This window comes from Melanerpes formicivorus, unplaced genomic scaffold (assembly GCF_026170545.1).
Source record: "Melanerpes formicivorus ecotype bairdi unplaced genomic scaffold, bMelFor1.0.p_v2 SCAF_38, whole genome shotgun sequence".
Taxonomy (NCBI): Eukaryota; Metazoa; Chordata; class Aves; order Piciformes; family Picidae; genus Melanerpes; species Melanerpes formicivorus.
In genome coordinates, this window is record NW_027142390.1 from 244,643 (window position 1) to 258,694 (window position 14,052).

At 45.7% G+C, this 14,052-nt stretch overlaps 1 protein-coding gene across 3 annotated transcripts in view; it reads right to left on the reverse strand.

Moving 5' to 3' along the window:
- The window catches only part of LOC137450812 (uncharacterized), a 216,360-nt gene that overhangs the window by 106,333 nt on the left and 95,975 nt on the right, over window positions 1-14,052 (reverse strand). The window contains exon 3 of one of the 3 annotated variants that reach the window (XM_068157706.1): window positions 8,053-8,626. The exons of the other annotated variants lie outside the window; for them this stretch is intronic. Within the exon in view, the coding sequence (XP_068013807.1) occupies window positions 8,540-8,626 (87 nt within the window). The 3' untranslated portion in view covers window positions 8,053-8,539. Of the gene's footprint in view, window positions 1-8,052; window positions 8,627-14,052 lie in introns of those variants that run through there. 3 annotated transcript variants of the gene reach the window in all.

The following is a 14,052-nucleotide window of genomic DNA, read 5'->3' on the forward strand; positions in this document are numbered from 1 at the left end:
GATGTGCAGTGCCTAGCACACATTTGATGGCTGCACAAGTGTGACTACAGAGCAGAAATGCATGCTTTCAGAAATAGAGTACTCAGAGGCCTGATAATGCTGTATTTGCACTTGTGGGCTGAAACCCAACTGAGATCAGCTGCAAGCAATGCCATTACTACCTAATGACTGTTAGCAGCCTATGGAAAATGCATCTATGTTGTGAAAACTTACAGCTCCAACATACTTTTTCACTCAAACAACAGAGATGGAGAGCTGACTGGAGGTGGCTCCTCAGGCTCAAGAAAGGCTGAAGCCAACTGTCCTGAATTCTTTGAGCTGACCATCCATACAGTGACAACAGCTGCCAACTTCAAGACCTTTCACCAGCACTATTTCAGGGGTGAAACCAGCAGCCCAGTTGAAGTGCACGGACACCAATGCACGCAGCATGGGCAATAAACAAGAGGAGCTGGAAGCCTTGTTGCAGCAGGAAAGTTATGATGTAGTTGCCATCACAGAGACGTGGTGGGACGACTCACATGACTGGAGCGCTGCAATTGACAGCTGCAGGCTCTTCAGGAGTGTGGTGGGTGGAAGGTAAGGCCGAGAAGCCTCCTCCTTTCCCCCTTGTAAGGTAAAGGGAAAGAAACTTGAAGGGAAAGGAAAAAAAAACCTCACAAGCTGAATTAGCAAAGCAGTGGAGCTATATTTACAAAGCAATGTAGGGTTTGCAGGGGAATATTTACAAATTTACAATATCTACAATATATACAGAGATATACAACAGAGTAACACAGAAATGAGAGTGACCCCCCTCTGGACAGAGGGGGTTCCCCACCTCCGCTCTCCCCTCTCTCCCCCCCCTTTCCCCAGAGTGGGATAGAAAGAGAGAGAAAAGAGAGGAAAAAAAATGTTAGAAGCAGTTTGTGTTAATTGGAAAGGAGTTAATATACAGGCCTGGTATCTTGTTTTCAAGGCCGAGGCCTTGGCAGAAAGGCCAGCACAGAAAGCTGTTGCCTGAAGAAGAGGCGGAAGCAAGACTGAAGATGAAATGCCGGAGTGCCCAGGATATCTTTCCTGCACTCCCAGTTCAGAAGGTGCTTCCTCCCACTCTACCAATGAAATTAGTTTAGACTATTCCTTCCGTTTACCAACTTCCATCCACCATATCCCCTTTCTTAAGGGGGCAACGTCAACCGGCCACAAGGAGAGACAGGCAAGGAAGAAGGGGTGGAGGGATGGCCCGGTACAGCAGGGAGGCACTAGATGCCATTGAGCTGGAGATCAGGGATGATCAGGTTGAATGCTTGTGGGTGAGAATTAGAGGGAAGACCAACAGGGCAGACATCCTGGCTGGAGTCTGTTATAGACCACCCAATCAGGAGGAAGATGTTGATGAAGCATTCTATAGGCAGCTGGAGGCTGTCTCAAGATCACCAGACCTTGTTCTCATGGGCGACTTCAACCTGCCTGATATCTGCTGGGATCTCAACACAGCAGAGAGGAGGCAGCCTAGGAGGTTCTTAGAGTGCATGGAGGACAGCTTCTTATCCCAGGTGCTGCGAGAGCCTACCAGGGGTAAGGCTCTGCTGGACCTCCTCTTCACAAATAGGGAAGTGCTGGTGGGTGATGTGGTGGTTGGAGGCTGTCTGGGCTCCAGTGACCACGAGATAATTGAGTGTTCAATATGCATCCAAGCTAAGAGGGGCAGCAACAAAACCTCCACTCCGGACTGCCAGAGGGCAGACTTCAGGTTACTCAAGGAACTAACTCAGAAGGTACCTTGGGAAACAGCCCTTAAAAACAAAGGGGTCCAGGAGGGCTGCACCTGCTTCAAGACAGAACTCTTCAAGGCTCAGAACAGGCTGTTGAGTCCCTGGGCAGACAGCCTGGATGGGCAATGAGCTTCTAAAAGAACTAAGGGAAAAAAGGAGAGTGTACCATCTTTGGAAGAAAGGTGAGGCAACCCATGGAATGTTTAAGGATGTTGTTAGGTCATGTAGGAAAAAAATTAGGGAGGCAAAAGCCGATTTAGAGCTTAGCCTGGCCTCTGCTGTGAAGGACAACAAAAAGTCCTTCTATAAATATACGAATAGCAAGAGGAGGGCAAGGACAACCTCCACTCCTTGGTGGACACGGAGGGGAACATAGTAACTAAAGATGAGGAAAAGGCAGAGGTGCTTAACACCTTCTTTGCCTCAAATTTTAATAGCAGGACAGAATGTCTTCCAGACAGTTGGCCTGCAGAGCTGGCAGATGGAGCCAGGGAGCAGTATAGTTCCCTTGTGATCCAGGAGGAAGTAGTTAGAGATCTCCTTAGCCACTTGGATCCCCACAAGTCCATGGGACTGGATGGGATCCACCCTAGGGTGCTGAGAGAGCTGGCAGATGAGCTGGCCAAGCCACTCTTCATCATTTTTCAGCAGTCCTGGCTCACTGGAGAGGTCCCAGATGACTGGAAGCTGCCAACGTGGTGCCCATCCACAAGCAGGGCTGGATGAGCCAGGGAATTCCAGACCTGTCAGCCTGACCTCAGTGGAGGAGTCACCATAACTTGAGGTGTTTAGGAGGAGACTTGATGGGGTGCTTGGTGCCATGGTTTACTTGATTAGGTGGTGTTGGATGATGGGTTGGACATGATGATGTTGAAGGTCTCTTCCAACCTGGTCTATTCTATTCTATTCTATTCTATTCTATTCTATTCTATTCTATTCTATTCTATTCTATTCTATTCTAATGACAGGTCACTGTTCCTATTGTTTGTGTCTTCAGTAGGTGTAAGAGAAGTCTGTTACACTTGTGGCTTTTTCAGATCTGCTCCCACTTTCATTAATATCCCAGACCTGAACAAGGAATTGCTCTGATTTTCTTCTTTACAATTTGCAGTTTATAAAAAGTCAGGGAGAGATCTTTTTTGATTAGAGAAATCAAACAAAGGGAGTGCTTCTATAAGCTTCATAATAGACATTGCAGGCAATCTTCCTATTTTAGACACATGCAAAAAAAGCAGAATGAGAACAAACTTTAGTTTGACATCATCCTCACTCATTGCACAGCGGCACTAATGGATGAGCCAATTAATTGTTTCTTTTTGTCACCCAAAACCATCCTGAGACAGGGCATGGGCTCCTTCCAACCTTCAGCCAGTCTACAAATCTTGCAATACATCTCACAGCACATTTCAAAAATTCATACAGTGTGTATGAGAGGGGAAATTAATCAGTGCCACATCTCTGGTTTATGAGTCACTGTGGTTCCTCTGATCATATGGGAAATGTGGAAGAGAGATGGAGTACCTCACATCTGACAAAAGCAATGGTTAATATTCATAAGCATATGGCTAAAATGCAGCTTATCTGATTGCTTTGCAGGAAATAATCTTCATGGTCTCGTTTTTTTTTATCCACAGTTCAAGTCTTCCTCGCACCCTTTCTTTTCCCTACCAAACATACAATATTTTATTGAATGAAATGGACACTAGGAAGGCTCCATCTGGGAAAATAAATGCTGAGATCATTCACTTCTCCTCCTGCTCTCAGGACAAGACTGAGCCTGCAGTGTGCCCAGGCGGACAGGAGGGCCAATGGCATCCTGGCTTGCATCAAGAACAGTGAGGCCAGCAGGAGCAGGGAGGTCATTCTGCCCCTGTACACCGCACTGGTTAGGCCACACCTCGAGTATTGTGTCCAGTTCTGGGCCCCTCAGTTTAGGAAGGAGGTTGACTTGCTGGAGTGAGTCCAGAGAAGGGCAACAAAGTTGGTGAGGGGCTTGGAACACAGCCCTGTGAGGAGAGGCTGAGGGAGCTGGGGCTGCTTAGCCTGGAGATGAGACTCAGGGGTGACCTTATTGCTCTCTACAACTACCTGAAGGGGGCTTGTAGACAGGCAGAGGTTGGTCTCTTCTCCCAGGCAGCCAGCACCAGAACAAGAGGACACAGTCTCAGGCTGTGCCAGGGGAGGTTCAGGCTGGAGGTCAGGAGGAAGTTTTACACAGAGAGAGTGATTGCCCATTGGAATGGGCTGCCTGGGGAGGTGGTGGAGTCACCATCACTGGAGGTGTTCAGGAGGAGACTTGACAGGGTGCTTGGTTGCATGGGTTAGTTGATTAGGTGGTGTTGGATGATAGGTTGGACACGATGGTCGTGAAGGTCTCTTCCAACCTGGTCTGGTCTATTCTATTCTATTCTATTCTATTCTATTCTATTCTATTCTATTCTATTCTATTCTATTCTATTCTATTCTAAACTGCTGCTCCTTACAGATTTTTAAATTTATTTTGTTTATAGGCAGATGTTTTATTTGTCCCACTGGTAGAAAGCTGGTGACATAAATAATATTGTAGATTTTTCAATTATTATGTGTCATTCTCATGCTGTTTTCCTCCAAGCTGTCGATGTGGCAAATGTAGACAAGATACACCAGTATTTTTCTAGACATATAGGAAAGAATGACATATAGGAAAGAATTGCATCCTGGCCTGTATCAGGAATAGTGTGGCCAGCAGGAGCAGGGAAGTCATTGTACCCCTGTATTCTGCACTAGGTAGGTCACACCTTGAGTACTGTGTCCAGTTCTGGGCCCCTCGGTTTAAGAAGGATATTGAGACACTCATACGTGTCTAGAGAAGGGCAACAAGGCTGGGGAGAGGCCTTGAGCACAGCCCTATGAGGAGAGGCTGAGGGAGCTGGGGTTGCTTAGCCTGGAGAAGAGGAGGCTCAGGGGAAACCTTATTGCTGTCTACAACTACCTGAAGGGGGGGTTTTAGCCAGGAGGGAGTTGGTCTCTTCTCCCAGGCAACCAGCACCACAACAAGAGGACACAGTCTCAAGCTGCACCAGGGGAAGTTTAGGCTCGAGATGAGGGCTAAGTTCTTCACCAAGAGAGTCGTTCATCATTGGAATGTGCTGCCCAGGGAGCTGGTGGAGTCACCATCCCCGGATGGGTTCAAGAGGGGATTGGATGGGGCACTTGGTGCCATGGTTTAGTTGTCATGAGGTGTCGGGTGACAGGTTGGACTTGATGATCTTTGAGGTCTCTTCCAACCTTGGTGATACTGTGATACTATGGAGAACCTCTCATATTAGTACTGACCTGGACATGTTTCAGATGTAAAATGTTAGATGTGACTCTGGCAACTGCATAATAAAAAAAAGGAATTGATTAATGACTGATTCTGAGCTGTAAGAGCAAAATCTTGTGCTCTGTTGGGACTGTATGTGAAAACACTTAACAACTTCAAAGCTTCTCCACACACAGGACCTTCCAACATGAAGCCTTGCAACCCCACTGCTTCTAGTGACTGAGCCACTATCATTTCTACTTTTTATAGGCAGAAGCAAAATCACAGAGTTGTCAGACAGAAAGACTAAGCAGTAGGCTTCATCATATGAGTTACTGTACTAATTGCTCAGAGGTACCTCCTTCAGGTGGAGATCCATGGCAGCTATAGGGCACAGAGTGGGTCTTCGTACATCCAGCAACTCAGGCAAGGTAACTGTGGTCATTCACTTACCTGTCCTGAGCAAGAAACAGCCATTTGCTAGATGAACTGTCCCACTCTCCCTCATGATCATCAACATCCAAGTGAGAGAAACATGGAACAGTGAATGCTCTTCTGTTTCACAGAGACCAGGGATTGCAATGCCAACAAGGTGAAAGCATACCTGGACAGTACAAGAAAGGCTTTGCAATTAAAAGATGCCAGCTCTGGGAGACTGCTACATCAAGTCTTACTGCCTCTGGCATTGAAAACCTTCAACAAAGATACTCATTCTTAGAAGGAGTGCAGACTGGAGCCAAAAGACTCTGAACTCCATCTCTCTCTCTCTCTACTTTTTCTGCTTCCATTGATCCCTGCCTGCTCACACACTGATCAAATTCTGGCCTCAACACAGCTGGTATGAAAAAAACACAGCTCTGCATGTTTTGCCTCATTATAGGCAAGTGCTAAGTAAGGACAGGCAGCCAACAACTGAATATTTATTGAGACTTCAGCTGTAAAGAAAATGCATCAGTTTTCAGTGTCTGAGTTTTGCTGGGTTGCCCACATTTATCTGAGAATTCAAAAAAGTCCTCTGCAGCATCTGAACACATTTTAAAATGCCAACTGATCACTGCAAGTGTCACAGCAGAAAAAAACCAACACAAGCAACAAAACCAAAAAGCAACAACAAAGAAAATCAAACCAAACTAAACCAACCAAACAAGAAGAAATAATTTTTATGGGCTCCTTTGTCACAACTGTGCCTAAAACAAATCACCCAAATAAAGGGTTTAAGTCCATATTAGTGCATACAGCAGTTTATTGAGTTTATGGCTGATGCTTAAGCTGCACAAACACTGTAGTATTTCAATACTACAAGGAAGGAAGTGCTGAGCACAGATGTTTGTGAAGAGTGGGAATAGGATAATAAATTACTGCAAGGTAAAGACAAACTCTCAATGCCACAGACCTACTGCTCTTATTTATGCATGAAAAATATCTTAATACATTCAGTAGTAAGCTGTCAGCAACGCCTGGCTGGTGCTGCAATGGGCACACCACTGCAGTGTGCTGCGCCTGAGGACTAAGGGATGTTTTGTAGGCATGCCTTTATCTGCTTTGTTGAGTTTTCCTTTGCTCACAGCCCCAGCTGATGATAAAGAAGTTCCGAAGATGGCAGAGGCTGGGAAGAGGCTGGAGGAGCTGTGTTCCCTCTTGAATGGCAAGGCAAAGCATTTCTCTTCGTGATAGCACAACTCAGGAAGTGAGGGCCAGAGAATAAGAAGGGAGGTTACAGAGATGGGATGGATGGTTCCATCAGGAGCCCCTTTAATGTAAAATGAGACCAAGAAAATAAATTTACAGTAGCTCTGTGCTTAATTTCTGCCTCTCTTTCTACCACTTGTTGCCAGCGTGTGCTTTGTCTAGAATAACAAAAGTGGACAGCCTGCTCCTGAGACAGACCTAGGTTTCTCAGCACATGCTCATCCTGACTAACACCTTGCTGCCTGCATCACATCGACACGGCACAGGTGTAGAAAAGGCTGGCACTCAAGCTGAGCAGTACATAAGTGAACTAGCAATCACGAGAAATGTCAACATTTCCATGGCCATTTCACACTGCTCTGTGTGGAACCAAAGCAGGAGATTTCCATTCTTTTATTAGTTTTTCAGAGAGAGATAGGGTTGTTAATATTCATCTTCCTCTGATACAATTTGCTTTCAGAGCCTCCATGGGAACCAGCCAGATTAGAATAATAAAATAATAGCAAATTGCTTGTGGCAGAAATTTTACTATAAAGACCCTCTAATACATTCAGTCCCTGGACAGCAACAAGAACATGATAACTGGATTAGACTTTTAACAAGATTTGGACGATTTATGCGGCAAATGCAACCTTTGAAACAAAAACTTCACTCCCCCCGGTCACATCTGAGCTGTCAGTAGAGACACCTCCTCCATGAATTCGGCTGTTTATGTATTGCCTTTCTCAGTCGCTCCTATTTGCCACCAAAATGGCCAACCCAGCTTATTTTGTTATGGCATTATTAAAATTGCTATTACGATTGCAAATGCTTCCAAGGGAGATAATATTAATAACAGTCTCTTCCATCAGCTCCTGTCAGTTCCTGGGATGATTAATATTCCAGTCTGCAAGAAGCATTTTGTCATTTAGGGAGAACATATTGCTTGGCTCATAGGCTATTCTTCATGGTCTGTCATGAGTGCATTGTGATCTGCCATTTTTGCATTACTGTTTACACAGATTGAGATACTTCACAGAGCAGTTAGGAATTCAGACAGAATCAGATCTGGAAAATGAGGGGATCTGAGACAAAGATCTTCAGGCATTCCCCATGTCACATCCCCAGTGACTGCTGCTGTCACCCTTTCCCTACCTGGAGTGCAGATGGCAGATGTATTTCTGCAGGCATGGCCAGTGACCCCATGCTTGCAAGGATGATCATAATCAAACTGCTGGCTCCAAAGCACCATGAGCTCCTTACAACTGTTTTCAACATAAACACTGTACTGTGTCCTTGGGGAGCTGCTACTCTGTTTTGGAACAAGTTACTTCAAGCCCTTGGCAAGAATTGTCTAGGTGGATTCAAGATCAGTTTTTATTTCAATGGAAATAGCCATAATCTGGAGCTCCCCAGGAAGCCTGGGGGTCCACTCTCACTTGTATAACACTTACTTGAGCAAAGCAATCTTTATTTCAACACAAGCCATTCACGGAGCCTACTACTGAACACTCAATTAAAGGTCCAGTTGTCATTTATGCAGACTATATACGGCACATGAGTTCAACAGCAAGATTCCAAGGCAAAGCCAAGGGCAATTCTTGCTTCCACAAAGTCCAATCTGTGCCACAAATGATGGCTGAAGGCAGTGATTTTCCAGTCTGGTCTAAAACAAATACCCAGGAGTATTTGTTTTCTCAACATCAAAGCCAGCTGGCAGCTCCTATGTCTTTACTGCATAGATTGCAGATTATTTCCATCACCTTGGTTTTCAGATGGTAGCCCCTTAGGATCTTTAAGGAAGCAGTCAAGCCTTGATGACATCATGGAGTCAAAGCTGCACAGGAAGGGAGTCAGGAAATCTGTCAGGGCAGGTGGATTGCCATTCAGTGACAAGTTGAATGAAGATCTTGGACACCTTAGGGAAGCAAAATCAAGTTCACTAATTCCCAGCCGAAGAGATAGCAGCAGCAGACAAAACAGCTTAAAAACTAAAGAACTCACTGACTCCTGTTTTTAGACATATATCCCTGTAGAAAAGTGTAAGTATGCAAGCGAGGCAAATTCCCCTCTAACCCTGGAGTAGAATGAAAGCTGTGACCTCTGGGTCTGCAGAATATCCAGCAGTGAGAAGGTAGCAGGGACGTATGACGTAGAGATCAGTCATGATAGAGGACAGGGCTGGTGACTAAAGAAATACTCTTCATGGCTAGAGTAGGGTGGCTTTACAAGATGGTCTGTCACGTCCCTGGTCCAAGGCATCCGCTTCATGGTACGTAGGGAGGACTCCAAGGAACACATCACAGGAAGCAGAGGAAACAGATCTGGGGCTGGGCTGGACTTGGAAGCAGTCCAGAATGTGAAGGCCTAGGTTGGTGAAGGACATAAAAGCTGGCAGACATTGGACTCACTTTCAAGTTCCTTACAGAAAACACAGACTAAAGCAATTCCTAGGCTAAGCTGTTCAGTTATTTGTACCTCTGTACAGCTTATGGACTCATGCAGACATAGCTATAACTTCCTGTTGGAGAGACTGCAGCTAGCCCTGGATGTGGAAATGCAGAGACAGCAAGTTCACATCCACATCCCCTTTAATCACTTATGAGGGGTAAATTATAGTCCAACCCTTTCCATTTGGACAAGCTAAGTCTTTTTAGAGAAAGTATTTTTAAGGGTTGGCTGAGATTATTTTGTCATGGACAGATTTTTGACATGAATAGTTTGGATATTTCCCCAATAAATCATCCTGCTTTCATTCCTCCTGTCAGCCTGCTGATCAGGTCACAATCTGAACAGCTGAGTCAAGCTGGAATCACTTCTAGGCTGACAAGTCCTTTCTTCTGAACCAGTCTTCCACCTTCACAAACCTGCAGGAATCACAAAGATGTCTCTGCCTTCAACTTCACAAAGAGGTGCATTCACAAGGATGCTCATTAACTGCTTTTCTCAGGGTCCTACAACATTGCACACAACCCCCATCTTAAGAATATACATTCTGGAATGTGAAAAGCTGTTTCTTACAGGGATCCTTCACAATAAAAGGTTCACATCTCCTCTGAATTCAAAGAGCACGTTTGCGCACTTAAAGCTCTCCTGCTCCAGCACACATGCAGGCAGACACAGCAGAGGTCAGAGCCTAGAGAGTGTATTCCAGGTCACCTCTGTTTCTCTCAGTGGCTGTTATTTTCTGAGCTGGCTTCTACAGAGAGTGAGAGGGAAGATAAACAGATTCATTTAGCTGCTAACTTTTAGTAAATAAAGGACAATGCTAGAGAAGTTCTACAGAAGTTCTAGGAGTGCAACTGCTCTGCCACCAATATCTCATCCTCAAAATGATCTTTGCTGCTGGATTTTATATCCCTACCTGGCTGAACACTACGGTTTTCAAGATGCCTCATCATCTACTCGAGGCAAAACAAGGGTACACAGAAAGGTTTCTGTTTCAATCCCACATCAGGCTCTTCCTTCACAGAGGTACACAAACACTTGGTAATCATTTAATGTCACCCTGCACATGAGGTGCTCTTTGGAAAGCTAAAATTTCTAAGCTAACTTATCTTGGGAATCTAACCAGAGCCATACATCAATCACCCTGCAACAGGAGGACACCTCTCCTTAACAAGGATGAAATTAGAATAGAATAGAATAGAATAGAATAGAATAGAATAGAATAGAATAGAATAGAATAGAATAGAATAGAATTAACCAGGTTGGAAAAGACCTCCAAGATCATCAAGTCCAACCTATCCCCCAACACCATCTAATCAACTAAACCATGGCACCAAGTGCCTCATCCAGTCTCTTCTTAAACACTTCCAGTGATGGTGACTCCACCACCTCCCTGGGCAGCACATCCCAATGGCCAATCTCTCTTCCTGGGAAGAACTTCTTCCTAACATCCAGCCTAAACCACCCCTGCACAGCTTGAGACTGTGTCCTCTCATTCTGGTGCTGGTTGCCTGAGAGACCAACCTCTACCTCCCACTTGGCTGCAACATCCCTTCAGGTAGCTGTAAATGGCAATAAGGTCTCCTCTGAGCCTCCTCTTCTCCAGGCTAAACCCATTAATTGAAACTGGATTTAAGAGCTCCTCCATACCATGCCTGATCTCAGGGTCAGAAGGAGGTCTGAAGTTCTCTAGAACCACTGTGCCTAAGCTCATCTTTTGAGCCATGCAGACTGATCATGCTCCTTCTTCATTCTCTGACAACCATACCTCTGAGGTACAGATCTCTCAGGTCATCCTGAGTGCATTAACACAGCACTTAGAGGATGGCCAAGGGATCAGGCTCAGCCAACATGGATGTAGGAAGGGCAGGTCCTGCCTGACCAACCTGATCTCCTTCTACGATCAGGTAACCCGCCTGGTGGATGTGGGGAGGCCTGTGGATGTAGTTTACCTGGACTTCAGCAAGGCCTTTGACACCGTCCCCCATAGCAAACTCCTGGCCAAGCTGTCAGCCCATGGCTTGGACAGCAGCACTCTGAGCTGGGTTAGGAACTGGCTGGATGGCCGAACCCAGAGAGTAGTGGTGAATGGTGTCACATCCAGCTGGCGGCCAGTCAGTAGTGGAGTCCCCCAGGGATCAGTGCTGGGCCCCGTCCTCTTTAACATCTTTATTGATGATCTGGATGAGGGCATTGAGTCTATCATCAGTAAATTTGCTGATGACACCAAGCTGGGGACAGGAGTTGATCTGCTAGAGGGTTGAGAGGCTCTGCAGAGGGACCTCGACAGGCTGGACAGATGGGCAGAGTCCAACGGCATGAGATTGAACACATCCAAGTGCCGGGTTCTGCACATTGGCCACAACAACCCCAGGCAGTGCTACAGGCTGGGGTCAGAGTGGCTGAGAGCAGCCAGGCAGAGAGGGACCTGGGGGTGCTGGTTGATGGTAGGCTGAACATGAGCCTGTAGTGTGCCCAGGCAGCCAAGAGGGCCAATGGCATCCTGGCCTGCATTAAGAACAGTGTGGCCAGCAGGAGCAGGGAGGTCATTGTGCCCCTGTACACTGCACTGGTTAGGCCACACCTCGAGTACTGTGTCCAGTTCTGGGCCCCTCAGTTTAGGAAGGAGGTTGACTTGCTGGAACGAGTCCAGAGAAGGGCAACGAAGTTAGTGAGGGGCTTGGAACACAAGCCCTGTGAGGAGAGGCTGAGGGAGCTGGGGCTGCTTAGCCTGGAGAGGAGGAGACTCAGGGGTGACCTTATTGCTCTCTACAACTACCTGAAGGGGGGTTGTAAACAGGCAGAGGTTGGTCTCTTCTCCCAGGCAGCCAGCACCAGAACAAGAGGACACAGTCTCAGGCTGTGCCAGGGGAAGTTCAGGCTGGAGGTCAGGAGGAAGTTTTACACAGAGAGAGTGATTGCCCATTGGAATGGACTGCCCGGGGAGGTGGTGGAGACCGTCACTGGAGGTGTTCAGGAGGAGACTTGACAGGGTGCTTGGTGCCATGGGTTAGTTGATTAGGTGGTGTAGGGTGATAGGTTGGACGCAATGATCTTGAAGGTCTCTTCCAACCTGGTTTATTCAAATCTATTCTATTCTATCTCCACATCGTGCCCTATTTCCTCATCTGAGGCTAAATCAAAGTCTTCAGTCTCAATATCCACACACTTGCAAGCTCCATACTCCCTTTTTAATATTTGGAGTAGTTAAAAAAAAAAAGAAAAGAGGTAAAGACATAGTGGTATTGGCTTAATAAAGCTTAACAATTAATTTAATATATATAACCAATGTGTTTTGTTATGCTTCATGCAAGCCTGTCACGACTGTAAAGAAAAATGGATGCAGCTCTGTAGGAAATATGTGCTCTAGCAGCACACTGCATGGTGCTGTATGGCTGCCATGGCAGAGGCATGAGAGTGGAAATACATCTGCCTGAAGACCACCACAAGCAAACCATGCTTGTGCGTGCAGGCAGGAACAATTGTCTTGCTCTGCATGCAACAGTATCTCAGTGTCAAGGTGACTTTTAAGTTCCCATTCAGATCCTAAACCCACCAGCTGTCACCTTGTAGCACTCTCATCTCCAGACAGTGCAAAAAGTTCCCTTTTATCCCTAAAGAAGAGGTGAAATGGCAAATGCCTCCATTGTGCAGTGGAGACACGTGCCCTTTCCTGAGGAAAGGCAAAGAATTTGCTACCTGGTGAGTGCAGCAATCACTTGCTGAACTTCATTCACAAATCCTTGGCTATCAGTACAGAAGACAAGCATGACAGAAAGATTTTGCTTTTATTACAAAAGGTATATTATAATTTTTATCTTTGCTATGGGCCTTACATTATCCCCAAGTCATACTCTGGAGCTTCCCCTCCACAAGACATTTCAGAGCATGATGAAGAAGCCAGTGCAGGGAACCTTGTTACTCAAGAGCCCACAGGACACTATCTTGTACTGAACAGAGATTTGAAAGCACAAAGCATTTTCACTGGTTTTTTTTAAAGTGAAAAATTGACACTTGTCACAGTAAGCAGATGCTGCACAGTAACACATCTTTTGCTGAAAGCTCACATTTTTTTCCAGCAGAAAGCTTTTCCAGTCAGTGGGTTCTGAGCTGGATTCCGTGTGGTGGTTTGAAGGAAGCAGAGCTGATGGTCCATGGTCAGCTCTCTATGGAAGCATGATACCTTCACAGCTTTGCCAGTTAGAGCTTTGGTAGAGCCATTTGCATATGGAAAAGAGGATAAAAAAAAAAAAAAAAAAAAAAAAAAAAAAAAAAACAAGGAAAAAAAGGGGGGGGAATCATGAGACTCGGTGAAGCATTGCTAAACTGCTACGATGTAGAGAACCAGTTACTAGAATGCTCCACAAAACAGCAGTCCTACCGTTTGGAAGAACTCCCTGTTTTATCTGCTCTTTTTTCAGAGGTCTGCTGCACACACAAACAACAGAAGCCGAGAGAGACTCAATTATCTTTGTCTCAAGATTTAACCTTGAGGTAGGTGCCTGCTTTTCCAGAGCTGCAGGAAAAGAAAAAAATGCATCCTGCAAAATCTCTGACAGAAAATACTTAGAAGATGACCATTCAGAGACAGAACCCCAACTGAAACTATCAGAAATCAGAAAGGTGCCTGCATCTTATCAACCTTGTTCTGAAAGGTCTTGAAGAGCTAGGAAAATATAAAGGCTTTCTTTTATCCTACATGACCTCATTATGGAAAACAAACCTTGTTCCAGCCAGCTGTTATAATTTCATTCCCACCCCCCAACACTTCTCTCATTCAAAGCTGAGCAAAATGTAGAGAGAAAAATGTGAGCTCCCCATGCTCCTTTTGGCTAAACAGGGTGAAGGAACAACCTTTCTCCCATGCAGAACCCTAACCACAAGCCTCAGAGCTGC